This window comes from Anopheles darlingi, chromosome 3, assembly GCF_943734745.1.
Source record: "Anopheles darlingi chromosome 3, idAnoDarlMG_H_01, whole genome shotgun sequence".
Taxonomy (NCBI): Eukaryota; Metazoa; Arthropoda; class Insecta; order Diptera; family Culicidae; genus Anopheles; species Anopheles darlingi.
In genome coordinates, this window is record NC_064875.1 from 54,458,560 (window position 1) to 54,483,077 (window position 24,518).

General features: G+C 49.7%; 6 protein-coding genes across 10 annotated transcripts in view; 1 reads left to right on the forward strand and 5 right to left on the reverse strand.

The window, feature by feature from the left end:
• Positions 1 to 99: 99 nt before the first annotated feature.
• On the forward strand, positions 100 to 2,469 carry LOC125954996 (regulator of nonsense transcripts 3A). The gene is made up of 2 exons (XM_049685786.1): positions 100 to 854; positions 938 to 2,469. The coding sequence occupies exons 1-2, from the start codon at positions 209 to 211 to the stop codon at positions 2,344 to 2,346; spliced, it is 2,055 nt and encodes a 684-aa protein (XP_049541743.1). The 5' UTR covers positions 100 to 208; the 3' UTR covers positions 2,347 to 2,469.
• On the reverse strand, positions 2,462 to 4,939 carry LOC125954988 (exocyst complex component 6). The gene has a single exon (XM_049685766.1). The coding sequence runs from the start codon at positions 4,815 to 4,817 to the stop codon at positions 2,508 to 2,510; it is 2,310 nt and encodes a 769-aa protein (XP_049541723.1). The 5' UTR covers positions 4,818 to 4,939; the 3' UTR covers positions 2,462 to 2,507.
• A 375-nt stretch (positions 4,940 to 5,314) lies between these two features.
• Positions 5,315 to 10,784, reverse strand: LOC125955039 (leucine-rich repeat-containing G-protein coupled receptor 5-like). Of its 2 annotated transcripts, none has more exons than XM_049685859.1 (5): positions 10,656 to 10,784; positions 7,431 to 7,639; positions 6,501 to 6,644; positions 6,015 to 6,429; positions 5,315 to 5,952 (listed from the first exon to the last, which is right to left on the reverse strand). In XM_049685859.1, exons 2-5 carry the CDS (start codon positions 7,614 to 7,616, stop codon positions 5,600 to 5,602), a joined length of 1,098 nt encoding a protein of 365 aa, XP_049541816.1. In that variant the 5' UTR covers positions 7,617 to 7,639; positions 10,656 to 10,784; the 3' UTR covers positions 5,315 to 5,599. The 2 variants fall into 2 exon arrangements, with proteins under 2 accessions (XP_049541816.1, XP_049541817.1); XM_049685860.1 differs by lacking the exon at positions 10,656 to 10,784 and adding an exon at positions 10,139 to 10,585.
• Positions 10,785 to 11,926: 1,142 nt separating this feature from the next.
• On the reverse strand, positions 11,927 to 13,611 carry LOC125955027 (probable hydroxyacid-oxoacid transhydrogenase, mitochondrial). Its single transcript, XM_049685842.1, has 4 exons — positions 13,488 to 13,611; positions 13,335 to 13,419; positions 12,239 to 13,273; positions 11,927 to 12,176 (listed from the first exon to the last, which is right to left on the reverse strand). Exons 1-4 carry the CDS (start codon positions 13,538 to 13,540, stop codon positions 11,952 to 11,954), a joined length of 1,398 nt encoding a protein of 465 aa, XP_049541799.1. The 5' UTR covers positions 13,541 to 13,611; the 3' UTR covers positions 11,927 to 11,951.
• Positions 13,612 to 13,956: 345 nt separating this feature from the next.
• Positions 13,957 to 15,770, reverse strand: LOC125955020 (chitotriosidase-1). The gene is made up of 3 exons (XM_049685833.1): positions 15,151 to 15,770; positions 14,556 to 15,081; positions 13,957 to 14,483 (listed from the first exon to the last, which is right to left on the reverse strand). The coding sequence occupies exons 1-3, from the start codon at positions 15,768 to 15,770 to the stop codon at positions 14,076 to 14,078; spliced, it is 1,554 nt and encodes a 517-aa protein (XP_049541790.1). The 3' UTR covers positions 13,957 to 14,075.
• A 5,605-nt stretch (positions 15,771 to 21,375) lies between these two features.
• LOC125955043 (uncharacterized) overlaps positions 21,376 to 24,518 on the reverse strand; it is a 30,085-nt gene continuing 26,942 nt past the window's right edge. For 3 of the 4 annotated variants that reach the window (XM_049685878.1, XM_049685874.1, XM_049685877.1), the window contains exons 6-9: positions 24,361 to 24,444; positions 22,601 to 22,742; positions 22,259 to 22,531; positions 21,376 to 21,511 (exon numbers count right to left, since the gene is read on the reverse strand). In XM_049685878.1, the coding sequence (XP_049541835.1) occupies positions 21,402 to 21,511; positions 22,259 to 22,531; positions 22,601 to 22,742; positions 24,361 to 24,444 (609 nt within the window). In that variant the 3' untranslated portion in view covers positions 21,376 to 21,401. The remainder of the gene's footprint in view (positions 21,512 to 22,258; positions 22,532 to 22,600; positions 22,743 to 24,360; positions 24,445 to 24,518) is intronic. The other variant, XM_049685876.1, reaches the window with a different exon arrangement.

Below are 24,518 nucleotides of genomic sequence, written 5' to 3' on the forward strand. Positions count from 1 at the left end.
GATTCTTTTGTCACCGAGCAAAAAATCCTCGATGAACGGCGGGACTTCTGTCAAAAAATATTGTTTTGATTTTCGAGCGCTGAATTTTTTTACGAATAACGCGTGTCTGAAAAACTGTGTGGTGCGCTGATTTTCCGCTTTTCCTCGCTGGCTCGGGGCCAGCCGCATACCGGACTACCTATAATCCATGAATGTAACCAACGGGTAGATGGACCCACCAAGGGAAGCGGAAAAGGCGGATCGATCGCGCCACGATCCGGGCACCGGGACTGGTGGTTCGAAGAAGCCGGACAACAAAGCGAGAAAGGATAAGAACAAGGACAAGGGCAAGGATGTAGGCACCGCTGCTAACGCCGGGGGAAAGGATCAATCCGGCGGCACGAAGCGGGGCAAGAAAAGTAAAAAGGATGTCGTTAAACCCATGACCCGCGTGGTAGTTCGCCATCTACCACCGACGATGACGGAGGAACAGTTCCGTGAGGAGATCTCGGTCGAGGGTGCGTTTCCAAAGCACGAGGAGTTCTACTTCGTTGGCCCGGACTGGTCGCTCGGTATGAGCGCCACCTCGCGGGCCTACATCAAGTTTACGAACCCGGACGATGTGCTGCTGTTTACGCACCGGTTCGATGGCTACACGTTCCTCGACAGTAAGGGAGCAGAATTTCTGGCCCTCGTAGAGTACGCTCCGTTTCAGAAGCTGCCGAAGAATCGCTCTCGGTCGAAGCCCGACCCGAAATGCAACACGATCGAGAGCGATCCTTTGTTCATTGCCTTCAAGGAAGCGCTGGAAGAGGAAGAGCGTGAAGCCCAGCAAGGCCGTGGTACGCAAGAGTTCAGCTTCAATCTTGAGCCGGGTAAGTAGTCAGGGTTTGCTATGATCGGGTGCGCGTCATATGCGACGTTGGATAACAAAAATATCTTTGTCTTTTAATTTCAGAGGAGAAGATCGTAATGACGCCACTACTAGAGTTCGTAGCCCAGCGGAAACTGGAGAAGAGAGATGAGCGACGTCGCAAGCAGGAGGAAAAACGGAAGGCCCGCGAAGAGGAGCGTAGCATGCGCAAGTCTCAGATTGCCCAGGCGATACCGGAATCGATCAAGGAAGAGAAAGAAATTACCGAGATCATGGTACGGACCGTTCCGTCCCGGTTGGATCCAGCGCAGAACGCTTCGAAAGGTGCCGGATCGGATAATAAGAAGGGCGGTGGCGAAGGTGGAGGAAAGCATAAGGATGAGAAGAAGGCTCGCAACCGAAACAACAACAATAAGGACTATAAGGACAACAAGGACAAGGATCGGAAGGATCGAGATCGTAAGCAGGAGGAGGACAACAGTAAACAACCAAGCGGCCCGCGAAAGGGAGACAATGAAAAGAACCTTTCGAAAAAACAGGATCGCGAAAAACCACCCAAGAAGCCACCGACAGCAGGCGACAAAGACAAAGCTAGGGACGATGCACGGTCTCAAAAGAAAAATGGACGACCGGAAAAGGAAAAACCGCGCAAAGGAGAGAAGATCGATTCGGTGCAGATTGATCGAGGCGGTGGTGATCCTCCGGCAACCGATAACACCCCGAGCGCGGTTGATCCATCGACAGAAGTGGCAGTGGGTAAGAAGGAAAGCAAACGATACAGCGAACGTCGCAAAGAGACGCGGGCACGGGCGGAAACGCGGTTCGCCGAGCAAGGCGATAGCCGGAATGACGCAAAGATCGACGTCAAGAAGAGCGTTCTCATGGCGGATGTACCGGCGTTCATACCGAAGCAGAAAACGACCATCATTCTCCATGGTCCATCGTCTACGGCCACCAGCAATCCACCATCCACAGCATCACTGCCATCGCCGATCAATACTACTACTGCTACAACTGCATCGTCCCATGTTGTCTCCGAAGACAACGCTACGACGGACAACGGGAAGTCACCGTCACCGGACACTCTGCTGGAGGCAGGTGATGCGACGGGAACAAACGGCAAGCGTACGGCGGCGGATGAGGAACAGATTCGCCGGAAGCTGAAGGAGGCCCGGGAGGCGCGCAAGATACGTAACAAGGATAGGCCCTCGATGGAGATCTATAAACCGCGCAAACGCATCGGAGCGGGCAAAAGCGAAGAGGAGCGCTGGGACTCCGATCGACCATCCGATTCCATTTCGACGGCCCCGGCTACGGTGGCAGAGGATGGAACCAACGAACGGCGTCACCGTCTAACCAAGAAAGCATCCGACCGACAAACGCACTCTGACCGTAAGGCGGCGCGGCGAAAGAACTCAAGCGATGCGGACATTACGCCGAATGAAGCGGCGGAAATGACTGGTACACCACCGGCTAGCTTACCGGAGATGTAAGCGGCCAGTCCCTTTTCCAAGATTTCATTGTGTTTTCCTCATCCCTCCCTTCGTTTCATTTTACGTTTCGTTCTTACCTTTTGCGGACGCAATAAATCGAGAGCTTGTGACCGAATGATGATTAAATACTGTATCCTTTATTGTGTTAGTTCTAGATCGAGCTAATTTTGCCGCTCGGCCAGCTGCTTCAACTGGCGCAGTACCGTCTCGAGCAGCTTCTTCTTATCGCGCTCCGATTTTGATTTCATCAGCGATAGCATCGACTTCTTATCCGCTTCCCGCAGTTTCTCCAGCACCACGATGATGGTTGAGGGATGTACGAGCGAGTAACGATTCTCGTCCTTTCCAAAGTCATGCAGATACGCACTCCAATCCTCGGAAATGAGCAAATCCAGCAGCTGGCGTATCTCGGCAAAGTACTTCGACAGATCACCTTCACGCAATCCCGGTACCGGATCGGAGGAGGCAAACAGCTCGAACTGCATCAGATCGAGATTGATCTGATCTAGCGCACCGCCTGAAATTTGTCGAATATCCTCGGATAGAATCAGCTTCGAGATGGTGGTGGCAATGTGTTCGCAAGCCTTCCGGCAGGCAGCTTGTGCCACGCCCGGCAGAATGTATGAGAAGCTCTGGAAGGTGCTCTGCAGGAACGCGACCATGTCGGTGACGAAGGGAGACGCGTGACCGTACGATTCCGGCAGCACCCAATCGTAGCCCTCGAGCTCCTCGAAGAATTCATCCAGCTTGCAGCACAGTTTGGTCGAGACCTGCTGTTCGGCCTCCGACCGAGCCACGTGGAACATGGCAGACGGTGTCTGTGTAACGCTCTGTACCGTTCCCGTCATTTTGCATACGAACGAATCCAAGAACGGTCCGGCCTTCTCCAGATACTGCGTATCGATAATGATCTGAATCACCTGCATCAGCGCCAGGCTGGGACTGCGGAACACGGCCGACAGGCAACCGCTGAAGCTGCGCGTGAGCAGCAGATTGGCCGCCTTGCGTACCATCGCGGCAATTTCGTTCGGTGAAAGAGTCAACTCTTCGGAGAACTTCATACACGCGTACATAAACTCCATCGCTTGATGGTACACCTCAGGCACCATCCGAGAGAAGGGAAACTTCTTCGGGAACGGTTGTGCTTCCAGCTGCTCCGAATGAAACGGAAACCGCTCGAGTACAGCATCGTACTCTTCCTGGTTGTGCGCCTCGAGCGGCAGAAAGTCACTTCGATCGAGAATGTCCCGGAACTCGTTCACCCATCGCTGCAGCAGCACCTCGTTGTAGTGATCGCGCATCTCAAGCAGTAAATCCCAAAGCTGCGTCACGGTGTAGCCATAGTTCTTCAGCGTCGTTATGCTCAGCATTATGAGATTCTTGATGCGAAGAAGCACGTTCGGATCGGTACAGGAAGAAGATGACATACTCAGCACGTTGACCGCGCGCGACAGTGACGACGACCAGAGATCGTCCAGGTAGGTGCGCGTCACAATATCACCGCCCGTGTTCATCACATGATCCTCGACCACGAAAAAGCCCACGATTGAGTAAATGTACGTTTTGTACGCTTCCAGATTATCGTGCATCGTTTGCGGTGCCTGCAGAACGAGCTTCGCCTGATCCCGGCGCTGTTTCCGGTAGTCCTTCTCGAAGTACTCCTTGTCGTTCAGCACGGTGTAGATGTGCAGGCAGCGGTATATGGGCGAAAAGTCGATCAGATCCTGCGCGTTCACATCCTCCTCGTCATCGTCGAAGTCACTTCCGGCGGCACCGGCCCCGCCCCGCTGCTCCGCCAGTTGTTTGTACTCGGCAATGATCGTTTCGAGATCGCGCTTCTGCAGCTCCTTCGTGTGTTTCATCGCGATTTCACCGATTTTCGGCGAAAACTTGCGAATGTTTTCCAGAAACTCGCGAAAATCCTCCTCCGAGGACTTTTTAATGTTCTCCTTCAGCCGCGGAATGGTGTCACGCATCTGCTGCGAAAACCGATAGCCGGCCACCTTCGGCAGGTACTCGTTCTCGAGCACCTCCAGAGTTTTCAGTGCCGGATAGTAGCGCTTCTCGCGCACCTGGCGGAGCAGCTTGCTGTAACACTCGAGCACCGGCAGGCAGCTGGATAAGCCCTCGATCGCGCCCGCAATATTGCCCTCCACCTTGCGAGCCTTCACTAGCTCGTTGCCCTTTGCGATCACTCCGGCTGACGCCTTGCCGAGGGAGTCGTTCAGCGTTAGCACCTCCTGGTTCAGACCTTGGGCTTGCGATTTCACCAGCAGCAGCTCACGGATCGAGTCAATGAATCCCTGGTAGTAGAGATTGCAGATCCGCTCAATGTCCTTATCGTGCGAGCGGATGCGAGCGTCCAGCTGCTCGGACACCTGATCGTGCGAGTTTCCCTCGAGGATGGTGCGAAACGTTGGACCCCAGTAGTCGTCCACCGCTTCGATGTCCTGCATCGATATACTACCCATGGTTATGGTCCTTCGCCTCTTGAAACGGCCTCTTTTTTGTTTTAATCGCACAAAATTTCTCCAGCTACTTTTCCCGTGTTTTAAAAGAGGGGGCGGGGAAATTCGTCATCCGCTGAAATGTAAACAAACCAAATTCTCAGTACTGTCAGTGCTGTCAAGTAAGTTGTTGCTGCTGCGGACAATGTGGACGACCCTGAAATTCGCGCGAAAAACATTCGTTCCTCCGTGTCGTGATGTCCTTTAAATATTTTGTGTTTTTGTGAAATAATATTGGCACGTGGCCAAATGCAAGGACAAGCTGGGACAAACTGCGACCGCGGTTGATCTCGTACCGATAACTACCCCCCATCTATGCCCGATCTCCGATAAAATCAAGGTGAGCTTTCTAGATGCTGAAGGATCTTGGAGGAAGATCCTTGCGCCAGAAGGATCACTTTAGTAACTGTGAGATGTATTGCGGAAGCGTGGAAACCTATCAGCATTACCATTTACATCATATCCACAAGCAATATACTTCTTAAAGCCAGAGGCATTGTTTATTTCTATTCCATGCGCTGTATCTTAACATACTACAGTTTTCTCATGGCAACGTTGGTCATTCGTCAGGTGCTAGTGACTATTTTTAACGAACAATAACATATTTACAATTGCTACTAACAACTAGCAAACTTCCTTAGCAGTCTAACGGTTAGTCTTCTGAAATGCCTATGTGCGCTCAATTAAAAACCCCTTTTCCGGGGCTCGCAAACGCAACTCTTATCAGCTAATCACTATCGCCTACCCTAATCACAATCGCTCAACAATCTATCACTCTTCGCCTGTTCCACAGGTAGGCCTTCTGGTGGGTTCTGCTGTGCTGCTTGAGGAACCATCACCCGATTGATGCCGTTTGTCTTGGATTTCTTTTGCGCCCGGCCCTCGCTTTTCAATCGTTTCACGTTTCTCCTGTGGAAACAGTACAGTATGAGCGCGAACAGAACGATACACCCGAGAACGGCTGCCGAAATCTTCATCCACGCCGTCTTGGCTTCAGTATCCAGCTGGCGCGAGTTCCGCACATCCATACACTGATGAAAATGGACCTCTTTATCGTCGTCCAGTTCGGAGGTCACTAGCGCTTTGCATTGGTCTTGCTCTGGAAAAGAAATGTTTACTTTTAATGCAACTTCCTCAGCTATTTGCCACTGGTTCGCTTACCTTGAATCGTTAGTGGTATGCAGTGCAATGGGGGGTGCATCACTTTCGTCCCCCGTTGGACCAGCTCCGCCGTTACTATCTGACACAGACAGGTCGGAATTTGGGTGTTGTTGAGATCGACCGACTTTAGATTACACATTGGCGAGAACTGCTCCAGCGCCAGGTCTTGCATTGCATTGGATGAAATGTTGAGCTGCCACAGATCGGGCAGAATTCCAAAGTCTGGCAAGCGTTGTAGACGGCAATCAGGCAGGCCGAGGATCTGCAGTGGGGCCTTGATTGGTTTATGTAGCTTCGTCAAATCACTTTCCAGCTCGAGCAATGCATTGTGACCGACGTATAGGTTTCGCAGAACCGGTAGCTGAAATATCTCCAACGGTATGGTTTTCATGGCGTTGTATGAAAGATCCAATGCCTGTAAAAACGGTTCAAATGGTTAGTCAGTTATCTCGCTCCGTTTCGCTGGTTACTTAACGCTTGACCTACCTCCAGATTCGTCAGATCGCTGAAGGCGCCTTCGTCAATGTTCTGTATCATGTTCTCGAACAGATACAAATACTTTATGGCGGTGTAGCGGGAAAACGAAGAGCGGCTCAAATCCCGGATACGATTGAAGCTAAGATCCAATATCTGAAACGAGGGGTGAATGATGTTGTATATAGAGTAGGGCGCAACATTGAACCAGGGGAGGTTGTTCGTCTGCAGCCTTTTCTTTCGTATCTAGTGCTTCTGTAGTTGAGTCAATTCTACGTTTTTCGGAGCGAACGAAACTGCCTTTCTTGGCGCGATCTGCGAGCAGTGAGGGACCACGAATCCCGCGCCGGAGCGATTGAGTTAATTGATTTAAATTGGTCTGTTAGTTTATTCTTAGCATCCCGGCCTGATCCAGACTTCGTCGTTGGTGGTGTTAGCAACGGATCGTTAGTGGAACCGAAACCGGACTGGGCAAACGCACATTTGATCATGAGAAAGAACATAATTTTTGGCGAATCAAATGGCAACTACCGCATTGATGCAATTGAGAATTATTTTTGCTCATTCCCTACCGGATCCCGGTTAACTGACGAGTGAAATGTTTACAATGCGTTTGAGACACACAAGAGGACACACGGTTTTTGGAAGGTCAAGCTCTACTAACTATTTTCAATCGGGGCCTTTGAAAATCGTAGCAGGTGTTAGGTAGTTACCCTTTTTTTTAAATAATCTTTTCTCTTCCAACATGAAGTTGGAAGTCATCAGACTAGAGTTGTTCATGTTCGCCAAGAAAAAGTGCACTGGTGTGGCAATTGACCCCCATCAATTGATTGGAATTAGTCGCACTGTCACAGTCCAGACTATTGAGCAAAAGGGGCAGTGCGTGGTCGTATCGTTTAAGAAAGGCCTTCGTAATGGCATTCGTGTGTCAGTACCACTTACCTCGAGATTAGACTTTAGCTGCTGCGGGATCTCCTTCAGGTTCAGGTTGGCACAATTGTAGCCGATCATTTTGTACGTCCGCTCGAGATGGCATCGCTGTGGACGATCCAGCTCTGTCGGTAACGTTGCAAATCCATTCGCATAACTTAGAGTAAGCATAAAGATGGCACTCAATGCAGGTAGCATTTCGAATCTACAGCGTCACTAACCTATACAAACAGAGTCATTCACAATGATTAAAACAATGGTCAAATCCAGCGTATATGGTTGCAGGTGCACCCAATGGATGAGTTAGCAGTTACTTCCACGTAATGATTACCAGATCATGATTCGTCAAATGTTTTCAAGGAAAATTTGTTTTGTATTTTAAAGTCATACAATTTGAGTTAATGACATCGCTGATAGTAAACCCAATGCTTCACATGTCCAGCAAAACAGTTACTGTTTGCGATAACGGTTTCTAGGATTACGATTACGCGTTGGTCGTCAGACGGTTACAGAGGTCGTCATCTTTTGACGTAGCGCGCTCAAGGCTGATAAGAGCCTTTTCATAGGAAGAATACAAGTAATAAATGTTCTAGACTTCAGGAATCAAGCAGCTCCAGCACGCTCAGCTTGCACAAAGTTCCAATCACAATACCAATGCTATCTAATCGATGATTCTTTCAAGACCTCGGCACGTTCACACAGATAAGATTGAAGAGTACGCGTTCCTAGTCCGCTCTATTTGTCAACATATTTCCCAGTAAGCACTTCTATTGATCGGCACAGATACACAGAAGCACTTTGAATCACCTTGATTGGATGCTGGCCTAGTTTGTTCATGCGCTTGCCATTATGGCCGCAGTGGGTGTTCCGCACGATTTACACAGGAATGGGGTGCGGTTGTTCGGTTCTGGATTGTTGATTCCACTGTCAAATTGTTGATCAATCACCGTGCACAATCGATCTACACTTGCGCCTATCCCTGCATGGTTCCCACATATATGGTACGGGAACGACACGGTTGACCAAGCACCTTCTTCACTATACCCACTAGCGTTGATTTAATTCAATTTCATCGTCTTCTCACTTTCAATTACAATAACGTGGCGCATTTTTACAACAACAAAAAACGGTTTATTTGATGGAGTGTTTATGGACCGATGATCAAACGAGTTGCTTTTGGGTTGGGTTTTCACTGTGAACAACCAGGGGACCCCATCGCAAACGTGTAATGACAGCATTTTGGTGGTCTAACTGTTGTGCAAATCGTTTGCCGGCTCTAACGCATCCTACTAGAACTAAGTGCACATTGAACGTGCCAAAAAAAAGTAAACAATTTATTCTAAGTTGTCCCATTATTTAAAAATCAATAGTTGCGATGACACCGCGAGATGGTGTCTGGTAGCTTGGGCACGTTGCGCTTCGTGACACTTTGAGGAATATCGACAATTAGTGAACGTGCTCAACATAACTGCTCCTCCAAACATTCATCAACTCGATCGTGGTAAATGGAGATCTTGGAACCAATATTGGAAACACAATGACTGTAACAAATTAGTCAATCACTTGTCAAACGCACTGCAACTGGTACCGAGATCATTTCCACATGCCTTGTAGTTTTCATTTCCAAATTCACGTTTCCGGTGCGTCGACCATGTGTTAAACGAACGGCTGATTATTGCGGCGGATACGCCAATTGGCTGTCACACCGTTGGCTGTCCAACAAAAATACTAGCTAACCAAACATGGCTGTCGATCACGGTGGTAGGGGATTGATCTGGCAATCATTACGTATCCTTTGCTACCACCTATCATTCAGGTTGTCTTGTTTCACGCAAACCGAATGCCTTAGTGCCTGACGCACGCGGATCCACGGGCAGTCATAGTAGAACGATCGACACCCACTACAGAAAACTCGGCCAGAGAACTCGGTTAATTGGTTTAATTTCCTTTAATTAAGTCAACTATGTTTTCGAGAGTCGATTGTTCGCAGAACACGGCGCTCCGCGCATCCGAGATACCGAGCGACTGTGTCTCAGCTCGGTAGTGTATAAGGTTTGCTATGGCAGCCACTAGGCGTGTGATGTGTCTATTGTTTGTTAGTTCCTACACCTTCTAACAGCGCTAGTGCACTGGTATGCGCTTATGCAACAGCAGCAACCCCGGGTTGCCCGGTGCGGTCGGTCTATATTTATGAGAGCTACACGCGGCATCATAAACGAGAGCGAAAATTATGACCGACAGATCAGTCGTACGTTGTCTGTATCCGATCTCATCGGAAATGATAGTCACATCATTGCACCAAGAGAAGCGCACTACAGTGACATTATGCGACGTGATGGATTTAAACAACGGCCAAGGCACGGCGCGTTGACAACCGCGGACAGCATTTGTGACGTCTATACCTTCCGGCGTATCACTACACCAGGAAGAGATTTGTTATCTTATCAACTGATGCAGCTGATGTTAAACAGTGGTGGCCGCACGATAGGAAGATCATTTAAAGGACTTCTCTTACAATGTCTTTTCCAATGGCAATCATTTCAAGAGCCCACCTAGTGAGACACTGGTGAACCAGAAAGGGCAAATAATTTGTTTGATCAGATGGCTATGAGAAACATTAGATAGATTTTGCTGCGTCGCCATCACACGATCACACCAGATACAGATACACGATCGTAAATGATCCATTTGTAAACCCCAACCGCAGGCAACGCACTTACTTCGGCTCGCGAGTAGACAACTTGCACTTGTCCCTAGACTTCAAATCGGAAACTAACGTCGAATTCATCGGCGACATTTTCGGCGTACCGTACTGCGCATTCTCACCCTGAAGACAACCGAGAGGGACGTCTTATCGCAAGTACAAGATACCAAAGCCATTTGTCACCACACCGCTGTAATTACACACGTCTGAGTTTTCGTCACTTTCGGTCAAAGGCTTCCCCATACACCATGCGCCGGTAGACATCTACAGCGCACACAGAGTTGATAAGAAATGGTGTATTCGACGGCGGATTCATGGTTGTCTTATCATAAATCCCCCCCGAATTTCCGGGAATCAAATCTTAAATCTCCGAAGGTTTAGATTCTTAACGCAATGGTAACGCGTAGGCCTCGAACACGTTTCGCGCCCCTTGTTGACCGTCGACCGTTAACAGATGCCACATTATCGGAGGGGTGTTAATTAAAGAACTTCCTAATGGTCTAAAATAGACACGGGACCGGACCGAAACGTACCGCTCCAGTTTTGTGTAAGGCCAGTAACTCTCGCTTGCGTCGATTCCACTTGGCGCACTGCGCGTAACACGGTGATCGTTCCGGGCCGACAGCTTACCGATTACTAAGTCACTAACGGTCGATTTGGTTTGAAACCACGAACAGTGGTTGTGCCGTCGCACGTGTGTATATGCGGAGAAATAGGATGCTGCTGCTCTTTTCTGGCTAGCATGTTCCCTCTCAGTTATTAGAGGCGCAGTGGCCGCTGTCTTGCTTATCGTTCGTTATTGGACCAGAGTAGGGGGCGACGGGGACTGGGTTAGTCCAGCGCAGTAATAAAAAATCTTGAGAATGACAGTCTTCAAGATGCGCTCGGTCTTATCACACCGGCGTACCCGGGTACGTCTGTAAGATGGGAAGAAAGTTGTTCCTCTAGGTAGCTCAATCCTTCGGGAAACCCTGATTCATAATCCTGGGTCGTTATAATGAAGTCTTGTTTCAGTAAAACATGATCACCCAGAATTTATACCTAGCATTTCAGGTAACTAAGACAATAAGAGAAACTTCATACAAAATTGAGGTTTTCTCTCGACACAAGTTCAAACGGATGTACCAGTGCGTCTTGCTTCACAGTACCTGCGAGCGAAGGTAGCCATTTTGTAAAAGATAAATGGAGTGCAAACATGAAAAACTGTTACTCACCCTTAACAAAGAGCTACCCGGAAAAGCGATAAAATGCGAGCAGAGCGAAAGAGAAGCAATAAATCGTTGCAAACACTTAACTTGCCGTAAAACTCAATACGTTTGTAATCAGGAAAAACTAGCGTTCGCCAAAGAAAGATATGAAGTTCCTCTGTTCTAGCTTACAACCATTTCACATACCGGTACAGGTTCATACGTAACGATGCGTGTGCTAAATGGTGCTCCAGCGCTTTAAGTACCTGCTGTTCGGTACCGGCCCCTTACCAGCCATCAGTTTGCCAGATCATCGTTATGTAAACAACGGCACCGTTTGTTGGACTGACCGAAAGGATCACTTTTTGGGCAAGCATGTATCAGCATGACTCGTGAACTGATGTACGGGTGCAAATGGCCTTTGTGTAAACACCGTACCTCAAGTCGCGCCCGTTCTTCCGACCGAGCGCCGCATGGGGGATCATTCATAGCATCAGCATGAAACTAGAGTCAAGTTCAAACAAGATGCAGATCCCTCCCACTGTGAACTACACCATTAGTACCGCCCATTGGTTCGCCCCCCACCCCCCTCCCCCCTCATCCAAAATGAATGTGGTTTCATTTTATATTTATGCTAAATCGTCAGTACACGGTGAGGGATTCCTCGAACAGATGGGCCAGATCCGCTTCCGACTGTGCACGTGGTGCTAGCTTCGTGATGCGCTCCTGCGGTAAAGTACCCTTGACCAGTGCGGGAATGTCGGAATAGTTGAACCCGAGTGCCGATAGGCCATTCTCGATCTTCATCTCGTGCATGTACTGGCGTACGATATCGGACAGTATAGCTCCAGCATCTTGGCGATGACTCTGTGTGCGTGAGAGAGGGAGTTGTATTATTATTGTTTTTATCCGAGGTGTCCTGTTTTTACCTTCGATACATCCGCTCCTAGAATTTCGGCCGCCTCTAGGTGACGCTCTGGACAGCTAGCACCGGTGAAGCGGAACACGGCCGGTGCCGTCATCACCACCGAGAGACCGTGAGGAATGATCGGATGACTTCCTGTGTAACCCTCGGGAATGAACTGTTTTACGAGTCCCGCGATCGGATAGGAAAGTCCATGGCATAGGTGCACACCAGCATTGCCAAAGCCAACACCGGCCATCGTCGATGCTAGATGCATCTGCGATCGTGCCTCCAGATCGTCCGGATGGAAGACGGCTCGTTTGAAGTGCTTGCTGATCGTGTGCAGTGCAAACCGTGCCCAAACGTCCGAGATGGGATTACTGCCTTGGTAGGGTGGTCTAAGCTTGGGGTTGACTGGTGCCGGACCCCGCTCCGTGTACGGTATGGCGGTGAAACTTTCTAGCGCATGACAGAACACATCGAATCCACAGTACGCCGCCACCTTCTCTGGCTGGGAGAGAGTATGCAACGGATCCACTAGCCCCAGCGTTGGCCGGAGCGCCTTGCTCGATATACCCGTTTTCGCGTGCAGCGGTTTATGGTCGAAAATGACAACTCCCGTTGTCTCCGAGCCAGTCCCAGCGGTCGTTGGTACGGCGATCAGTGGTTTTAGCGGTACCGTTACCTCTTTTGCGCTGCCGATCGGTGCGTTAACGTAATCCAGGAACTCGGCCGTCCGATCGGCACTGTACAGGTTGGCGGCCTTGCACGTATCGATCACCGAACCACCGCCAATAGCGACAAATGCATCGAAATGCTGTTTGCGGGCAAAATCGATCGCTTGCTGAAGACTTTCGTTCGTTGGCTCAACACGAACGTCGGTGTACAGTGTGGTGCTGATTCCGGCTCGAGTGATAGCGTCCAGTCCGGACTTTACCGAGGCTAAACCCATTACATTGCGATCAGTGACCACGCAGACGTGCCTGGCATTCATGTTCGCCAGATCGTGTCCCAACTCACGGGTCACCCCGGGACCATAACGAATCGTCGATGAGGACATCTAAGATATAGAGGAAACAATGTTAGCAAACTGGGACACGTTTATCGCAAATTATGCTCACCTCAAACGCATAATCATTCCCGGGAGATAAGCTGCTGTGATGAGGTTTCCCGCAGTCAGTGCGTGAGTGTGCCGGGCAGCTGCAGCTATTTGGATTTGGGTTTTATTACACTCAAATTTGAATTTAAGAACATGATCTCGTCTCGTCGCTCACCTTCCGCCAGATACGGTGCGCATAAGGCTTAAAACTCTGCCGCGATTCCACATCCTTGGGCTGTGTTTTAGCTCTGTGATATCGCTGTGATAAAGACACTTTTGGGTAATACTAATTTAATCACACATTTTAAGACAAAAGAAAGGAGATTGCGTTATCAGTGTTGTCATAATTTTGACCGTTACACTCGAGAAATCCCACAGTGCCACAGCACGGTGGACGAGATGGGTGCTAACGGGGTCAAAAATTGTTTGCTTATTTTGCTCGATTTTGACCATTTTGGTCTTTGTGTTATTTTTCAGAAGGTACTTTTGAACCGCAAATTCCCCGTTTCCACGATATGAGAATTGCAGATTTTATGACTATAGTTCACATTTGTTCAAAAAGAGGCGGTTGATGCACGAAAATAGCGGTGAAATTTAAACGGAAATCTTTAGTCTACTAAAGAACGACGATGGTTATTTTTCCCGATCTTATTTATTAACAAATGGGTAATATTCCTCTGTATTCACACTAATCCTTCCGCTATGAGTCGATATCTATACTTTCGCTGGATGAAAATCCCCACCATCCTTCATATCCCCTCATTCAGCTGATATCGCACTCCACTTTATCGGACCAATTGCAAACGTTAAGGATGGGATCAAACAGCGTACCCGACGGGCAGCTGAACTCGAACGCAATGCCCTCGCCGAGGCACATGAAGTAGCGACTACAATCGGTCGGATGGGGGACGAATCCTGTCTGTCCACCGGCACAGGGACGGTCCGATGATCCCGGCGCTCCTGTCGTGGTGGTAGGCTGCGTAGACGCCGGTGGGCGTGTGGATGGTGGCCAGCTGGTCGTAGTGGTAGGGCTGGGAGTACCTCCGTTGAGCAAGGAACGAATCTCGTTCATCAGCGGATAACGTCCTCCACCGCACACACCATTAAAGTCATCGGTTTCTAGTGACCATACCATTGCACCACCCAGTCCTTGGTCGAGCAAATACTGAACCTGAATAACGGGCGAAACATTTTTTCGTTATAATCCGTACCAGTTGCAATATCAAGATGGAGGTGGCTTTACCTTCAACTGTATCGATCGCAAATCATCATAACCTAACCACTGGTTGTTACGCACGGCGTAAGGTGCCTGCTGTTCCGGGCTCCAGCGCAAGTCCCACGATTCCTTGCCCAGCTTCTCGCAGAACTCGTTGTAGCCCATTACCCCGGGTTCGCCGGTGTACGGTCCCGCCGTACCGCCACCAATGACGGGAGCGCCAACCTGCGAATTGGCTGCATTGGCCAGCGTAAAGCTACGTCCGTACAGTGGTATTCCGAGTATAAGCTTCTCCGCTGGTGCTCCATTGCTTAGCCAGAACCGTATGCTGGCATCGACGTTGAACTGTCGTTGCAGTTCGGTCTGATCCGCTGGACCGCGGAACAATGGAGCATTGATGCCAGTGTAGCTATCCCAGGCACCGTGCATATCGTACACCATGACATTGAGGAAGTGGAAACTCTTCGAGATCCGCGGTATGTCGTACGATAGGCCAGCGGAGAACTCTACCGAAGCTACGGCCGCTGTTAATAGTAATCCATGTTGATCGAATCTGAAACGGAAACAGACGATTTATCCACAGTCAACGACATTATCGACCTTTTTTTGTTTCGCTTCTTACACGGAACGCATCTCTTCCACCAGCTGGGCATGGTTGTTACGATCGATCAACGGATTACCGTCGCGCTGAGCCGGATACTCCCAATCCAGATCAATTCCATCGAACCCATGGTGCTGGCAGAACGCCACACAATCGTAGATGAAGCGCTTGCGAAGCTCGGCACTGGCTGCCATTTTGGAGAACTTGCGGGAACCCTCGTTCCAGCCACCGATGGCCGCCAGCGTCTTCAACCCGGGAGCGACATTCTTCAGTCCAACGAACCGCTTAATGTGACCACGGCCCCAGTTTTCCTCCAGGTCGAGGTACGGATCAATAATGCGCACCGTGGCGTCCTCGTTGATGCCGAAGAATCCGTACATCAAATGGGTGCAGAGGTGCGGATTGATATGGTCAATATCGAATCGGCCCAAACCGTGCCGATAGACGGCCCACGTACCCACATAACACACAACCTTTTTCTGCTGCTCCTTCTTCTCTTCAATGGAGTCACTTGCTTTCACCGAGATCACTCCGAGTAACACTAGGCCGACCAACAACAGGCCTCGCACGAACTGTTCTGACATGATGTAGTACCACAGCCGATCACTGTTATCAACGAAATACTTCGGACAGGCGTTCATGAAAGTTACTTTTATAGATGCAACCACCCAGCAGGTACTTCTGAAGTGTACTGGACCGGCCGAGGAGAGAGTGAGCGTGCGATATCGGCTCAAGTGGTCGGCTAGCTTGTGTCCGCCTGGACACGTCTTTACAGCGCTCAATCGCGTGAAACATTCCGACTTACTCACGCCATCGAGTGCATTACCATGCGAATCGAACGCACTTCCTTCTTCTCTCGAATCCCCATCACGGTCCGATGGTGTGCAACATTGCAACTCTGCCAGGCACGTGGAGTTGCGGCTGACAGGCTGGTTTGTGGAAGTACTTGTCTTCGGAAGGCGAAGTTACCGAGAATTTCGTAAACAAGATCCGTTCTCGCTCTTTTGCCAGAGCCTAGAATCCTCATCCAGACGTCGTACATTTAATGGCTGGTTGGTTGGTTTGGTGGTTTTTCTCCAGCCGAACACCTACAATACACTTCAAGTCCCATTACAAAACACTTCGCGGGTGAAGTGTTACAATACGGATTAGCCACATCAGAGGCGATAAGATTGCGCTCTCCGGTTCTCTCCCTATGTATCTCAAATAAAGCACGAAACATTATGTAGCATGGAACAAGTTGGGTCAGTTCAGTTCGGAGAGCAACCAATTTAGCAAAATCCCAGAATGGGAATGTTTTCCAATGAGTCCAATTAGTCCGGTGAACTACACCGTACATGATGATGTGTACCGAGCAAGTCCAGGATGCATCTTGCAGCAATCGGCTCTAAGCCCTTTCGGATGAAGATAACGTTTACGATGTTTATCGATAAGCCATCAGTAATGGTACGTAGCCAGTGAGACCTCAAGACTTCAAGTGGATCAATAGAAAACAACTAGCAATCAGCAGCGCTTATGGGACAGGAGTATTCGGAGGAGAGACTGTGGGTTTGAGCCAGTTCCGGCCGTTAGAAATCACGACAGTCACGACGACTTTCCCTTTGATCTACCCTGGTCATCATTGATGCGCTATTTTGTGAAGTTTCGTTGTTTGCTATGACCTTACTTTAGCCGAGGAATGGCGTTGTCCACAACGCAACAATTACCATCTGGAGTGCTGCTTGTTCATTGCTCTATGAGGTTTAAAAGATAAGAAGCGAAGTGACGTAAAGTGACGAAAGAATATTTGTACCAGTTGTGGAATGAATGATGAAAGCCACTAATTATTTTCCAGTGCGTAACGGTTCGCAAGGAGAACACTAAAGGTATACATCCTCGCTCTCATCCGCTACAACTCGACAGACAAATCCATACTGTCAGGACGTACAGGGGCTACAGGATAGGGTTGTTCTCTTATAACCACTTCTCGTTATCATAATGAGCGTCCTGCGTTTTGACCCATCATTTCAAAAACCTCCTGCTTCTACACACGCTTCCGACAGCAGAACGCTGGCTCAGCATTCGGCGAAAGGCATCACTTGACGCACCCACTCATCTCCCTTCAATCTCCTTCCCCCAATTCGTCGGTCCGTTCGGTGACGTTCGACGGAATCGTATTCCTTTGCAGATCCGGCCCAGTCTTAGGAGGTGAAGCGAGCACCGACCGCAATCCACCGACCAGGAAGCTACCGGCGTCAACGGGGTCGATGGTCACGCGTTATCTTCGTTAAAAAATATGTTCTATCTACCGAGGTGGCAAGTGGTGCGGTGTAAGGTGGTGGTGCTGCCATGAAAAGACGGTGACCGATATAAGGTGGAAAATAGAGGACCGTGCGCCTCCACCATCATTACCAGGTCCTGGGGTTGTGACGTTCGCACATTTGAGACGTCCTCCGTTTGTCGCCTGATTAAGCTGCTAGAAGTGGGACACTAGTGAGAAGGAGGACATAGCGGAAAGCGAGAGAGTGAGGAAGAAAGGGTGGAACGGCGAAAAGGGCATAAAATGAAAAGACGAAATGTGCCAACCGACAGGGAGTCCGAGGGTTGATGAGCTTCGCCTTGATTATCACACCGGGGGAGGTGATACGGTGAGGTAGGCCCGAAGGGATATGATTTTTTGGTTGATAAGCACGTCCCTAATGGTCACACGATGCGTCACTGCGTGGAGTGTGGAACCGGACCGCCGCCCATACGGTGCGTCGTCAACATGAATGAAAAACGATTCTATTCATCCGTCGGTTTCAGTCGGTGGCACGCAGCACCATCAGCATAATTCCTCGTGTCCCCTTTCATACATTGAATCCCGTTCTCAAGCGCGCCATAATCGAATGAAGAGTTTTAATGGCTTCTCGGGACCATTTTGCTGCTGCTGGAATGTAATTGGTATGATCCACCTTTTTATTAGTAATTTATCAAAATCACCTGCCTTTCGGTTTTTTTTGTGCGACCAATGACGTTGAGTATTCTAGGAATTCCGTAAAATGCTCTATCTTTGGCAAATAATGAATGAACACAGGGCGTATATTCAAATGTTGGGTACGTGATTGCATTCGAATTATTTTGAGCCTACCGGGAACGCGCTGTTTGGGGTGGGGAGATGGTGTACGATTTTGACGACGATCTAAACGATTTTCGTTTTCAACCAACCATGTTGCAACCGTCAACCTATTTTCAATTTGCTCATTTATTCTGAACTCCGGACCGTCAATTACCGGTTGCATGTTTTCATTTAGCAAAAGAGTAATCTGAATGACTTCTCAGTGTGCCAGGGCCTCATCTGGGCACGCTAATGGTTTGTGAGAGCTTCCAGCATTCTCTTCCTTCCTGGAAAATTGGTCCTGGGATGATAAATCATGATGTGGGACTCATCTGGCATTGTAGAGTTTTCTCGGTGCCTGTGTGTGTGTGCTTTTAATTTCGGTTTCGCCTACTAGAAGCTGTTATTCTAGTAGCGGTGCACTGTTGGATGGACAGATGACACTCCCTACATGACAACCTCAGTAGGCGCTGCTGCGTTGAATTTTAATTTGGAACCCCCCAAAAATGGCAGCCGCTATCATTGGCGGAAAATAGCCGAAACCAAGAACTTACCTTTTACCTCTTTCGCACGCCCTTTCTCAATTGGAGTCTATCCAAACAAATGAAAAATTCTGATAAGGCGATATGTGTACGGTGTTCCTTCGGCGGTGCTTAGCCAACCGAATGTTCGTGATGGGAAATTTGGGGAATTTGACGGGGGCGGACGAGCGATACAAATATATTTCTTCTCGAACACACTACAGGGGTTCGCGGGAAGGCCGGTCTGAATATGGAAGGGGTGGTTGGTAGGGCGACCTTCTATTCTTCACTTTCGACTTACATGCAAACTGTAAATACTCTTAAATATCACACAAGCTCTCTGTTCCCAATACACAGTACCACCAACATGGTCTGCCCTGCCTCTAGACCCCCTCTTGGACAAGCGGGTTACCGTGCCTAATGTTAAGTGCTTACTACTAGTGCTGCTCCTGCTGCTGTGGTTGCTTCTACTACCACAACTACTACCACTATTACTACTCTTTATCTCTGCTTGGACACGCTTGGACGAGCGTTCATATTCCCCTGTTCGATGATGATCGACAGCGCGTGTGAGTTTCGGCGTTTGTTTTTTTTTTTGGTGTAATCAGTTGGCCCACCGCAAGCAACATTTGTGGCGTACTTGGGCTATGTGGTTTTCTTTCCTTCTTCTTCTACTTATTATTCCCCCCGCCCTCCCCGCCTCATCTCCTCAGTTTTTCTTTGGTTTTAAAATGATAAAACTCCTGCGAGCGGCCTTCGGTGCTTGTGCTTCATTAAGAAGGCAGCAGTAATTGAGTTATGGACGACCGCGGGGTCAGCGTGATTGCGCGATGCTAATGGCAATTAACCTTAATTCTCTCGCCAACTCTCTTTCTCTTTGTCTCGGTCTTTCTTTCTGTTTCTCTCGTTATACCTATCGGAGGCTGATCGAGACACCATAGCGATAGTGAACAGCGTTCACCAGCCCTTTATGATGCGGCATCTTTGATGGGACCAAACCAAACGAACGGGGCAGATCATCGAGGAGAGTACTCCACACTCCACAATCAAGATAAAACCAACCTTCACCCGGTGACACTGTAGCCACGGAGGGTACTATTTAAACACAAGCATAATAAGAAACTTAAGAATGATAACAAAGACTAAAGGAACTTTGCTCCTGCTGCTGCTGCTGCTGCCGCTCGCGCTGGCCCTAGCTCTCTAATTAATTGCTTCCGATCATGGTAACGGCGGCAGTGGCGCTACTATCAGCAGGATAACACGGTCATCAGCCAACCGAACCCGACCACGACGCGGAGTGTCTTGGTTGCCTTTTGACTGTCGCCGCTACCGCTTCCACTGGCACCTGTGCTTGAAGCTGCTACGATTCGAGGGCCTCTCGACAAATAATTTGCTTACATTTTTGCATCTTCCACCGGGAGATGTAGCGCCTTTCGGCCTACACTAACCGTAAGAAGTCACGACGAAGGTCCTTGAAGTGCGCTGCATGACTGCAGTATCGTTCGAGCAGCAATGCTAATGAAAAGATGCCAAAACCGTGGCATCCCTCCCGGGTGGCCCTTGACCACGATGACTGAACCACTAACGAAGAAGTCTCTATCTCAGGCTTCGCTTCAATCGCTGCGGCCAGCGGCGTGGACACCGTGAACACTCAAGTCCGACGCCCGGCGAATTGAAGAGACCACTTTTGTGGTCCCATAAATTTGGCTTTTCTGGTCAACATTGTCGGCATCGAATGGCCATGTCCGTTGTGCGCTCATTTGCGGGTTCTATACTGATGTTGCTTTGAAAATGGCTCTTACCAAATAGCGTGAACCGTGCATGGAAGGCCATTGAGTGCGCTGGCGATGATCACGCTGATGCGGCCATGCGGAACCCCGGTCAACACCGGTCAATCTGCATGCCGGTCGAACCGTTTTTGGAAATTGGAATGTTGCTTGGGTCATTGGTCATTGAATGCGTAAGACGAGATGACGCAGCCCGGGAGGTGGCTTTGGCTCTGTGCGTGTCCTTGGGCCATCCAAAAAAGGTCCTCAACTCTCTTTTCCTTCTCTGTCTCTGATTCGCATTCGTTTTCCACTTTTTATGATTCCCAGATTCACAACTCGATTCCAGCGGAACGAGCGGAACACTCGCACAGATACACATTAATGATGACCGTTGGCGCCATCAAATTACGTCGTTAGAATGAAAAGTAACGAGGTGCTGGGGAAGGAGCTGCTTCAGCGGGGGGTCACCTAATCATCGCCTACCACCGGATTCAAAACGAGAAGCGCAACGACAACGCCAACGAGTGGGCGCCAGGGTCCCGGGTTTTCTCTTGTTGACTCGAAGCAACTCCGCGCTCGAAGACCAGGAAACACAAACAGTCGGCAAAAGGGCGACCAAACAACGCAATGGCCCCAGCCAAAAGCTTCCTCTTCTCTTTAGTGCACCCCTCCCCGCCCTAAAGGGACGGGACAAACATCTTGGACATCGCAGCAAACACGATCCGAGCTGCCAAACTCGCGTTTAACTCGTGAATCTAATTCCTACCAGGGGGAGGGTGTTTCCTTCCTTTCAGGCGTTTTCCGTTTAAGGCAGTTTACTGCTTCACCGCCGCCACCGCCGCTGCGATGAATCCCGCTCCGGTTCCGGTGCGACGTCAGCCTTCTCACGACTCGTGCCGGCCACTGCTAATGGTCGCCCTGCTGGCACTGGTGATCGGTCTTCGCTGGGTACAGTTGGGTGGCCTGCACGGGGGTCAGTTTTTGCTCGTGCCACGATAGCTTATCCTCGCTGTACTCTGAAGAGAAAAAAAAACACCAATAGGGATGCAGAGAAGGATATGATGAGCCCAAGGATAGAGAGAATGACCTCGTCTGCCATCGTTTTAATCCTTCCTATCGTTCGAAAGGAAAGGTGGTGCCCGCGAGCCATTGCATTAATCATTCGAATGTTCATTGCTTAAAGCGGACAGCGACATTGACGATAACGATCTTAATGCTTTGCAGGTTTTTCCGCTCTGCAAGCCGCTGCATAAGGCTCTCCAAAGACGGGGCCCAAGGCAACACGGCAAGACTTATCAACAATTCTCTTTCGTTCTCAGCAGTTCCAGCTCAGCATTCCAGCTGGTAGCTGCATCGTCACCTCAAACCAGTACGACGGTAAACAACAGTATGACGACGAAAAAATAAGTAGACACACCGTGCACCGTGACCCGAAGCGATTTTCAAAGAATCTGAACACCGAAACTCTCTTCCAACCACAACGAGCACCCCAGCTGGGACGGGAATGTTTGATTGATATTTGATGTAAACGAGCACGATTGCACAACCCGTTGGCCGGTTTGCACATTGTGCTACATCAAGCACAAACAGACAAACTCAATCAATTTGTGATAACATGGATCACTCCGCACATTCCCCAGTGCTTTCAGTCGCTCCGGCACGCTGGCACGCTGCATTGATTGCTACTTCTTCTGCCCCACGGACCACCGGATGGACCGGACCGGCGAGCAAGCGACCGGAGCCGCAGCAGCAAATATACCTACCAGGCAGCGTCTCGATGGCGCCGAGTATTACGAGCCCGTTCGGAGGTTTACACGCCACCATCGTCGCCGTCGTCGCTCCCTCCTTGATGCTCTCCGACGGATGGATGATACCGGTACAGCAACCGACCTTCGGCTTGTCACCGCCCCCCGAGAACTTGACGTGCTTCTTGACGAGCAGCAGGGAAGCGCCCCGTTGCGTACAGCGTACGACCGGACCGGTAGGGTGCGTCGCCGGAAGCCTTACGGTCGGTGTCGGGGGTGATGCTGCTACACCTGTAAAGCCGAAGGACCGAAGCGTTAGCATGGCGAGTGGATGGCGGCCGAGCGCCACGATTAGCATACTTCCCACGAACGCACCGTTGATCTGCGTTTCCTCCGGTATCAGGGTGCAGTTCGTGTGCGGACAGATCACGGGGCTGAGGGCGGCCGTCTTCGTCTGCGGCAGACAGGACGGTGCCGGTGGACTGTACTGGATGTTGGTAGGCTGCATGGAGGGGTGCGGTGCGGTGCGGTGTGGTGCGAGAAGAAGCAAAAGACACAGACCGTGAGTTCGGTTAACTGACATGACATGGCAGATGCTGTTAGCGGTAGGACCCGACTTCCGACTTCAAGACAACCATCCCATAGCTTGTGACAGAGTAAGTGACTTCGCTCCTCCAGAAGAATGCTGCAGGTCAGTCGGATGTTGGACGTTCTGGTGGACATACATTTTAAATGGTTTCCTAAGATGAGTGCGGAACTAGACTGATTGTGTGGTTTACTACTGCATTTAGCTGTAACCGATCCTCTATCTGGCCTCTAACAACCACAAAACCACCTCGACGTCAATGTTGGTGCCTTTCCAATTAATAAAGTCCACGTGGTCCTATTCTCAGGCTATTCCTCCGGGAGAAGGAATAGCGCATCTAAATCGTATTTATGAGTTGCAAATTAAACTTACGACAATCCATCCAACGAGCTAGCTGGACCAACCACACAATTAAACAGTGTGCACTGTGCCTGGAGTTATCATCGGATCATGAAACATCAACCAAAGGCCTCCTGTGTACCTCGAACCATTGCTCACTATTTCGCGATGCTCTCGCTTGATGTATATGAAGTAATCTTAATCCAAGTGCCCGTTGATCCCCGTGATGTTTGTAGAATGGATTGTTCGGACCCAAACGAGCAAATGGCCTGCATTTTCTTTGCACTCGTTGTATGCCGTTTTCTAACGGGATCTGAAATTTCCAACTCATTTCGCCCGCCCCCAAAAAGCGTGTGGGTAGTGCGCTCTGTTGTTCGAAATGATGGAATACACTTTCCGTGCCAGGCAACACGCCAGGCATGCAGCATGGGAATTACGCCTTCGCGCGGTTCGACCCTTGGCCATATTAGATCCCTTTCTCCCTCCTTTTTGGCCCAACTGGTGGTAGTAGAATGGCATTTTCGGAGAGAATGGGAAGGGAATAAATCACTCAAACGGTCACTGCAAAACTATGCTTTTAGCCCTCCTGTACAAGTACAACGACGACGACGACGACGGGGCTCTCCACGGAGTTCAAGTTGCCGGTAGCCTCCTTTTTACACAGCTTCCCACGCTAGGATTAAATCCGACGGCGGCGTCGGTGGCAATTGAGGTACAAGAGGTCGGTTGTGCGGAGCAACGGTGATAAGTCCGGAAAACCCGGAATTTATACGATCTTGATTAAGATTAATGGCGAACCCGCTAGGGTTCCCGGCATCGAGAGCGGAAGTTATGAATCATTTTGCTTCGCGAGTCGGGTCACTTGGCCACCCGGGGTGGGGTGGTGGCTCGTGTTGCATATAATTTAATCCTGACAAACGCTCCCAATCGCAGTCTAGACCTATTCGCATCCGCGAAAAATACCGAAACCAGAGGAAACCAAAAAAAAAAGACATAGATCGTTGCCTGCTCATTAATGGCTTTTAAGATGGATGAAGAAACGAAAACTTTCGCGAACACGAAACACGCTGTCTCGAGCGCACACCCGAAAAGTAGTTTTCACTTCCGGAAGGAGAGCGTAAAGGGCAGCGACGTGTTTGCTATCGTTGGGTGTCACAAGTTGGTCGGTTTTTGCAGTGAGCGAGTTGATACTTACGCAAGTGTAGGAATCGTCGTCGGCCTGTCCTCGGCCCGCCTTGTATTCCTGGTACTGCGATATCACGCACAGCAAACAGTAAATCTGGGCCAGGAAATATGGAACAAAAACAGGAAAAACATATGAATATCAATGCGAACGAATGTAGTGTGGTGCGT

Excerpts from the sequence above, each read along its gene's own strand:
- LOC125954996 (XM_049685786.1), top strand. The coding sequence starts at position 209 with ATGGACCCACCAAGGGAAGCGGAAAAGGCGGATCGATCGCGCCACGAT. Across the intron at positions 855-937 it reads CAGCTTCAATCTTGAGCCGG|AGGAGAAGATCGTAATGACG; the intron begins GTAAGTAGTCAG and ends TTTTAATTTCAG.
- LOC125954988 (XM_049685766.1), bottom strand. The coding sequence starts at position 4,817 with ATGGGTAGTATATCGATGCAGGACATCGAAGCGGTGGACGACTACTGG.
- LOC125955039 (XM_049685859.1), bottom strand. The coding sequence starts at position 7,616 with ATGCTACCTGCATTGAGTGCCATCTTTATGCTTACTCTAAGTTATGCG. Across the intron at positions 6,430-6,500 it reads GCGATCTGACGAATCTGGAG|GCATTGGATCTTTCATACAA; the intron begins GTAGGTCAAGCG and ends CCGTTTTTACAG. Across the intron at positions 5,953-6,014 it reads CATACCACTAACGATTCAAG|AGCAAGACCAATGCAAAGCG; the intron begins GTAAGCGAACCA and ends TTTCTTTTCCAG.
- LOC125955027 (XM_049685842.1), bottom strand. The coding sequence starts at position 13,540 with ATGTGGAATCGCGGCAGAGTTTTAAGCCTTATGCGCACCGTATCTGGC. Across the intron at positions 13,420-13,487 it reads CGCACCGTATCTGGCGGAAG|CTGCAGCTGCCCGGCACACT; the intron begins GTGAGCGACGAG and ends AAATCCAAATAG. Across the intron at positions 12,177-12,238 it reads TAGGAGCGGATGTATCGAAG|AGTCATCGCCAAGATGCTGG; the intron begins GTAAAAACAGGA and ends TCACGCACACAG.
- LOC125955020 (XM_049685833.1), bottom strand. The coding sequence starts at position 15,770 with ATGAACGCCTGTCCGAAGTATTTCGTTGATAACAGTGATCGGCTGTGG. Across the intron at positions 15,082-15,150 it reads GTGGAAGAGATGCGTTCCGT|ATTCGATCAACATGGATTAC; the intron begins GTAAGAAGCGAA and ends TTTCCGTTTCAG. Across the intron at positions 14,484-14,555 it reads TGCGATCGATACAGTTGAAG|GTTCAGTATTTGCTCGACCA; the intron begins GTAAAGCCACCT and ends CCCGTTATTCAG.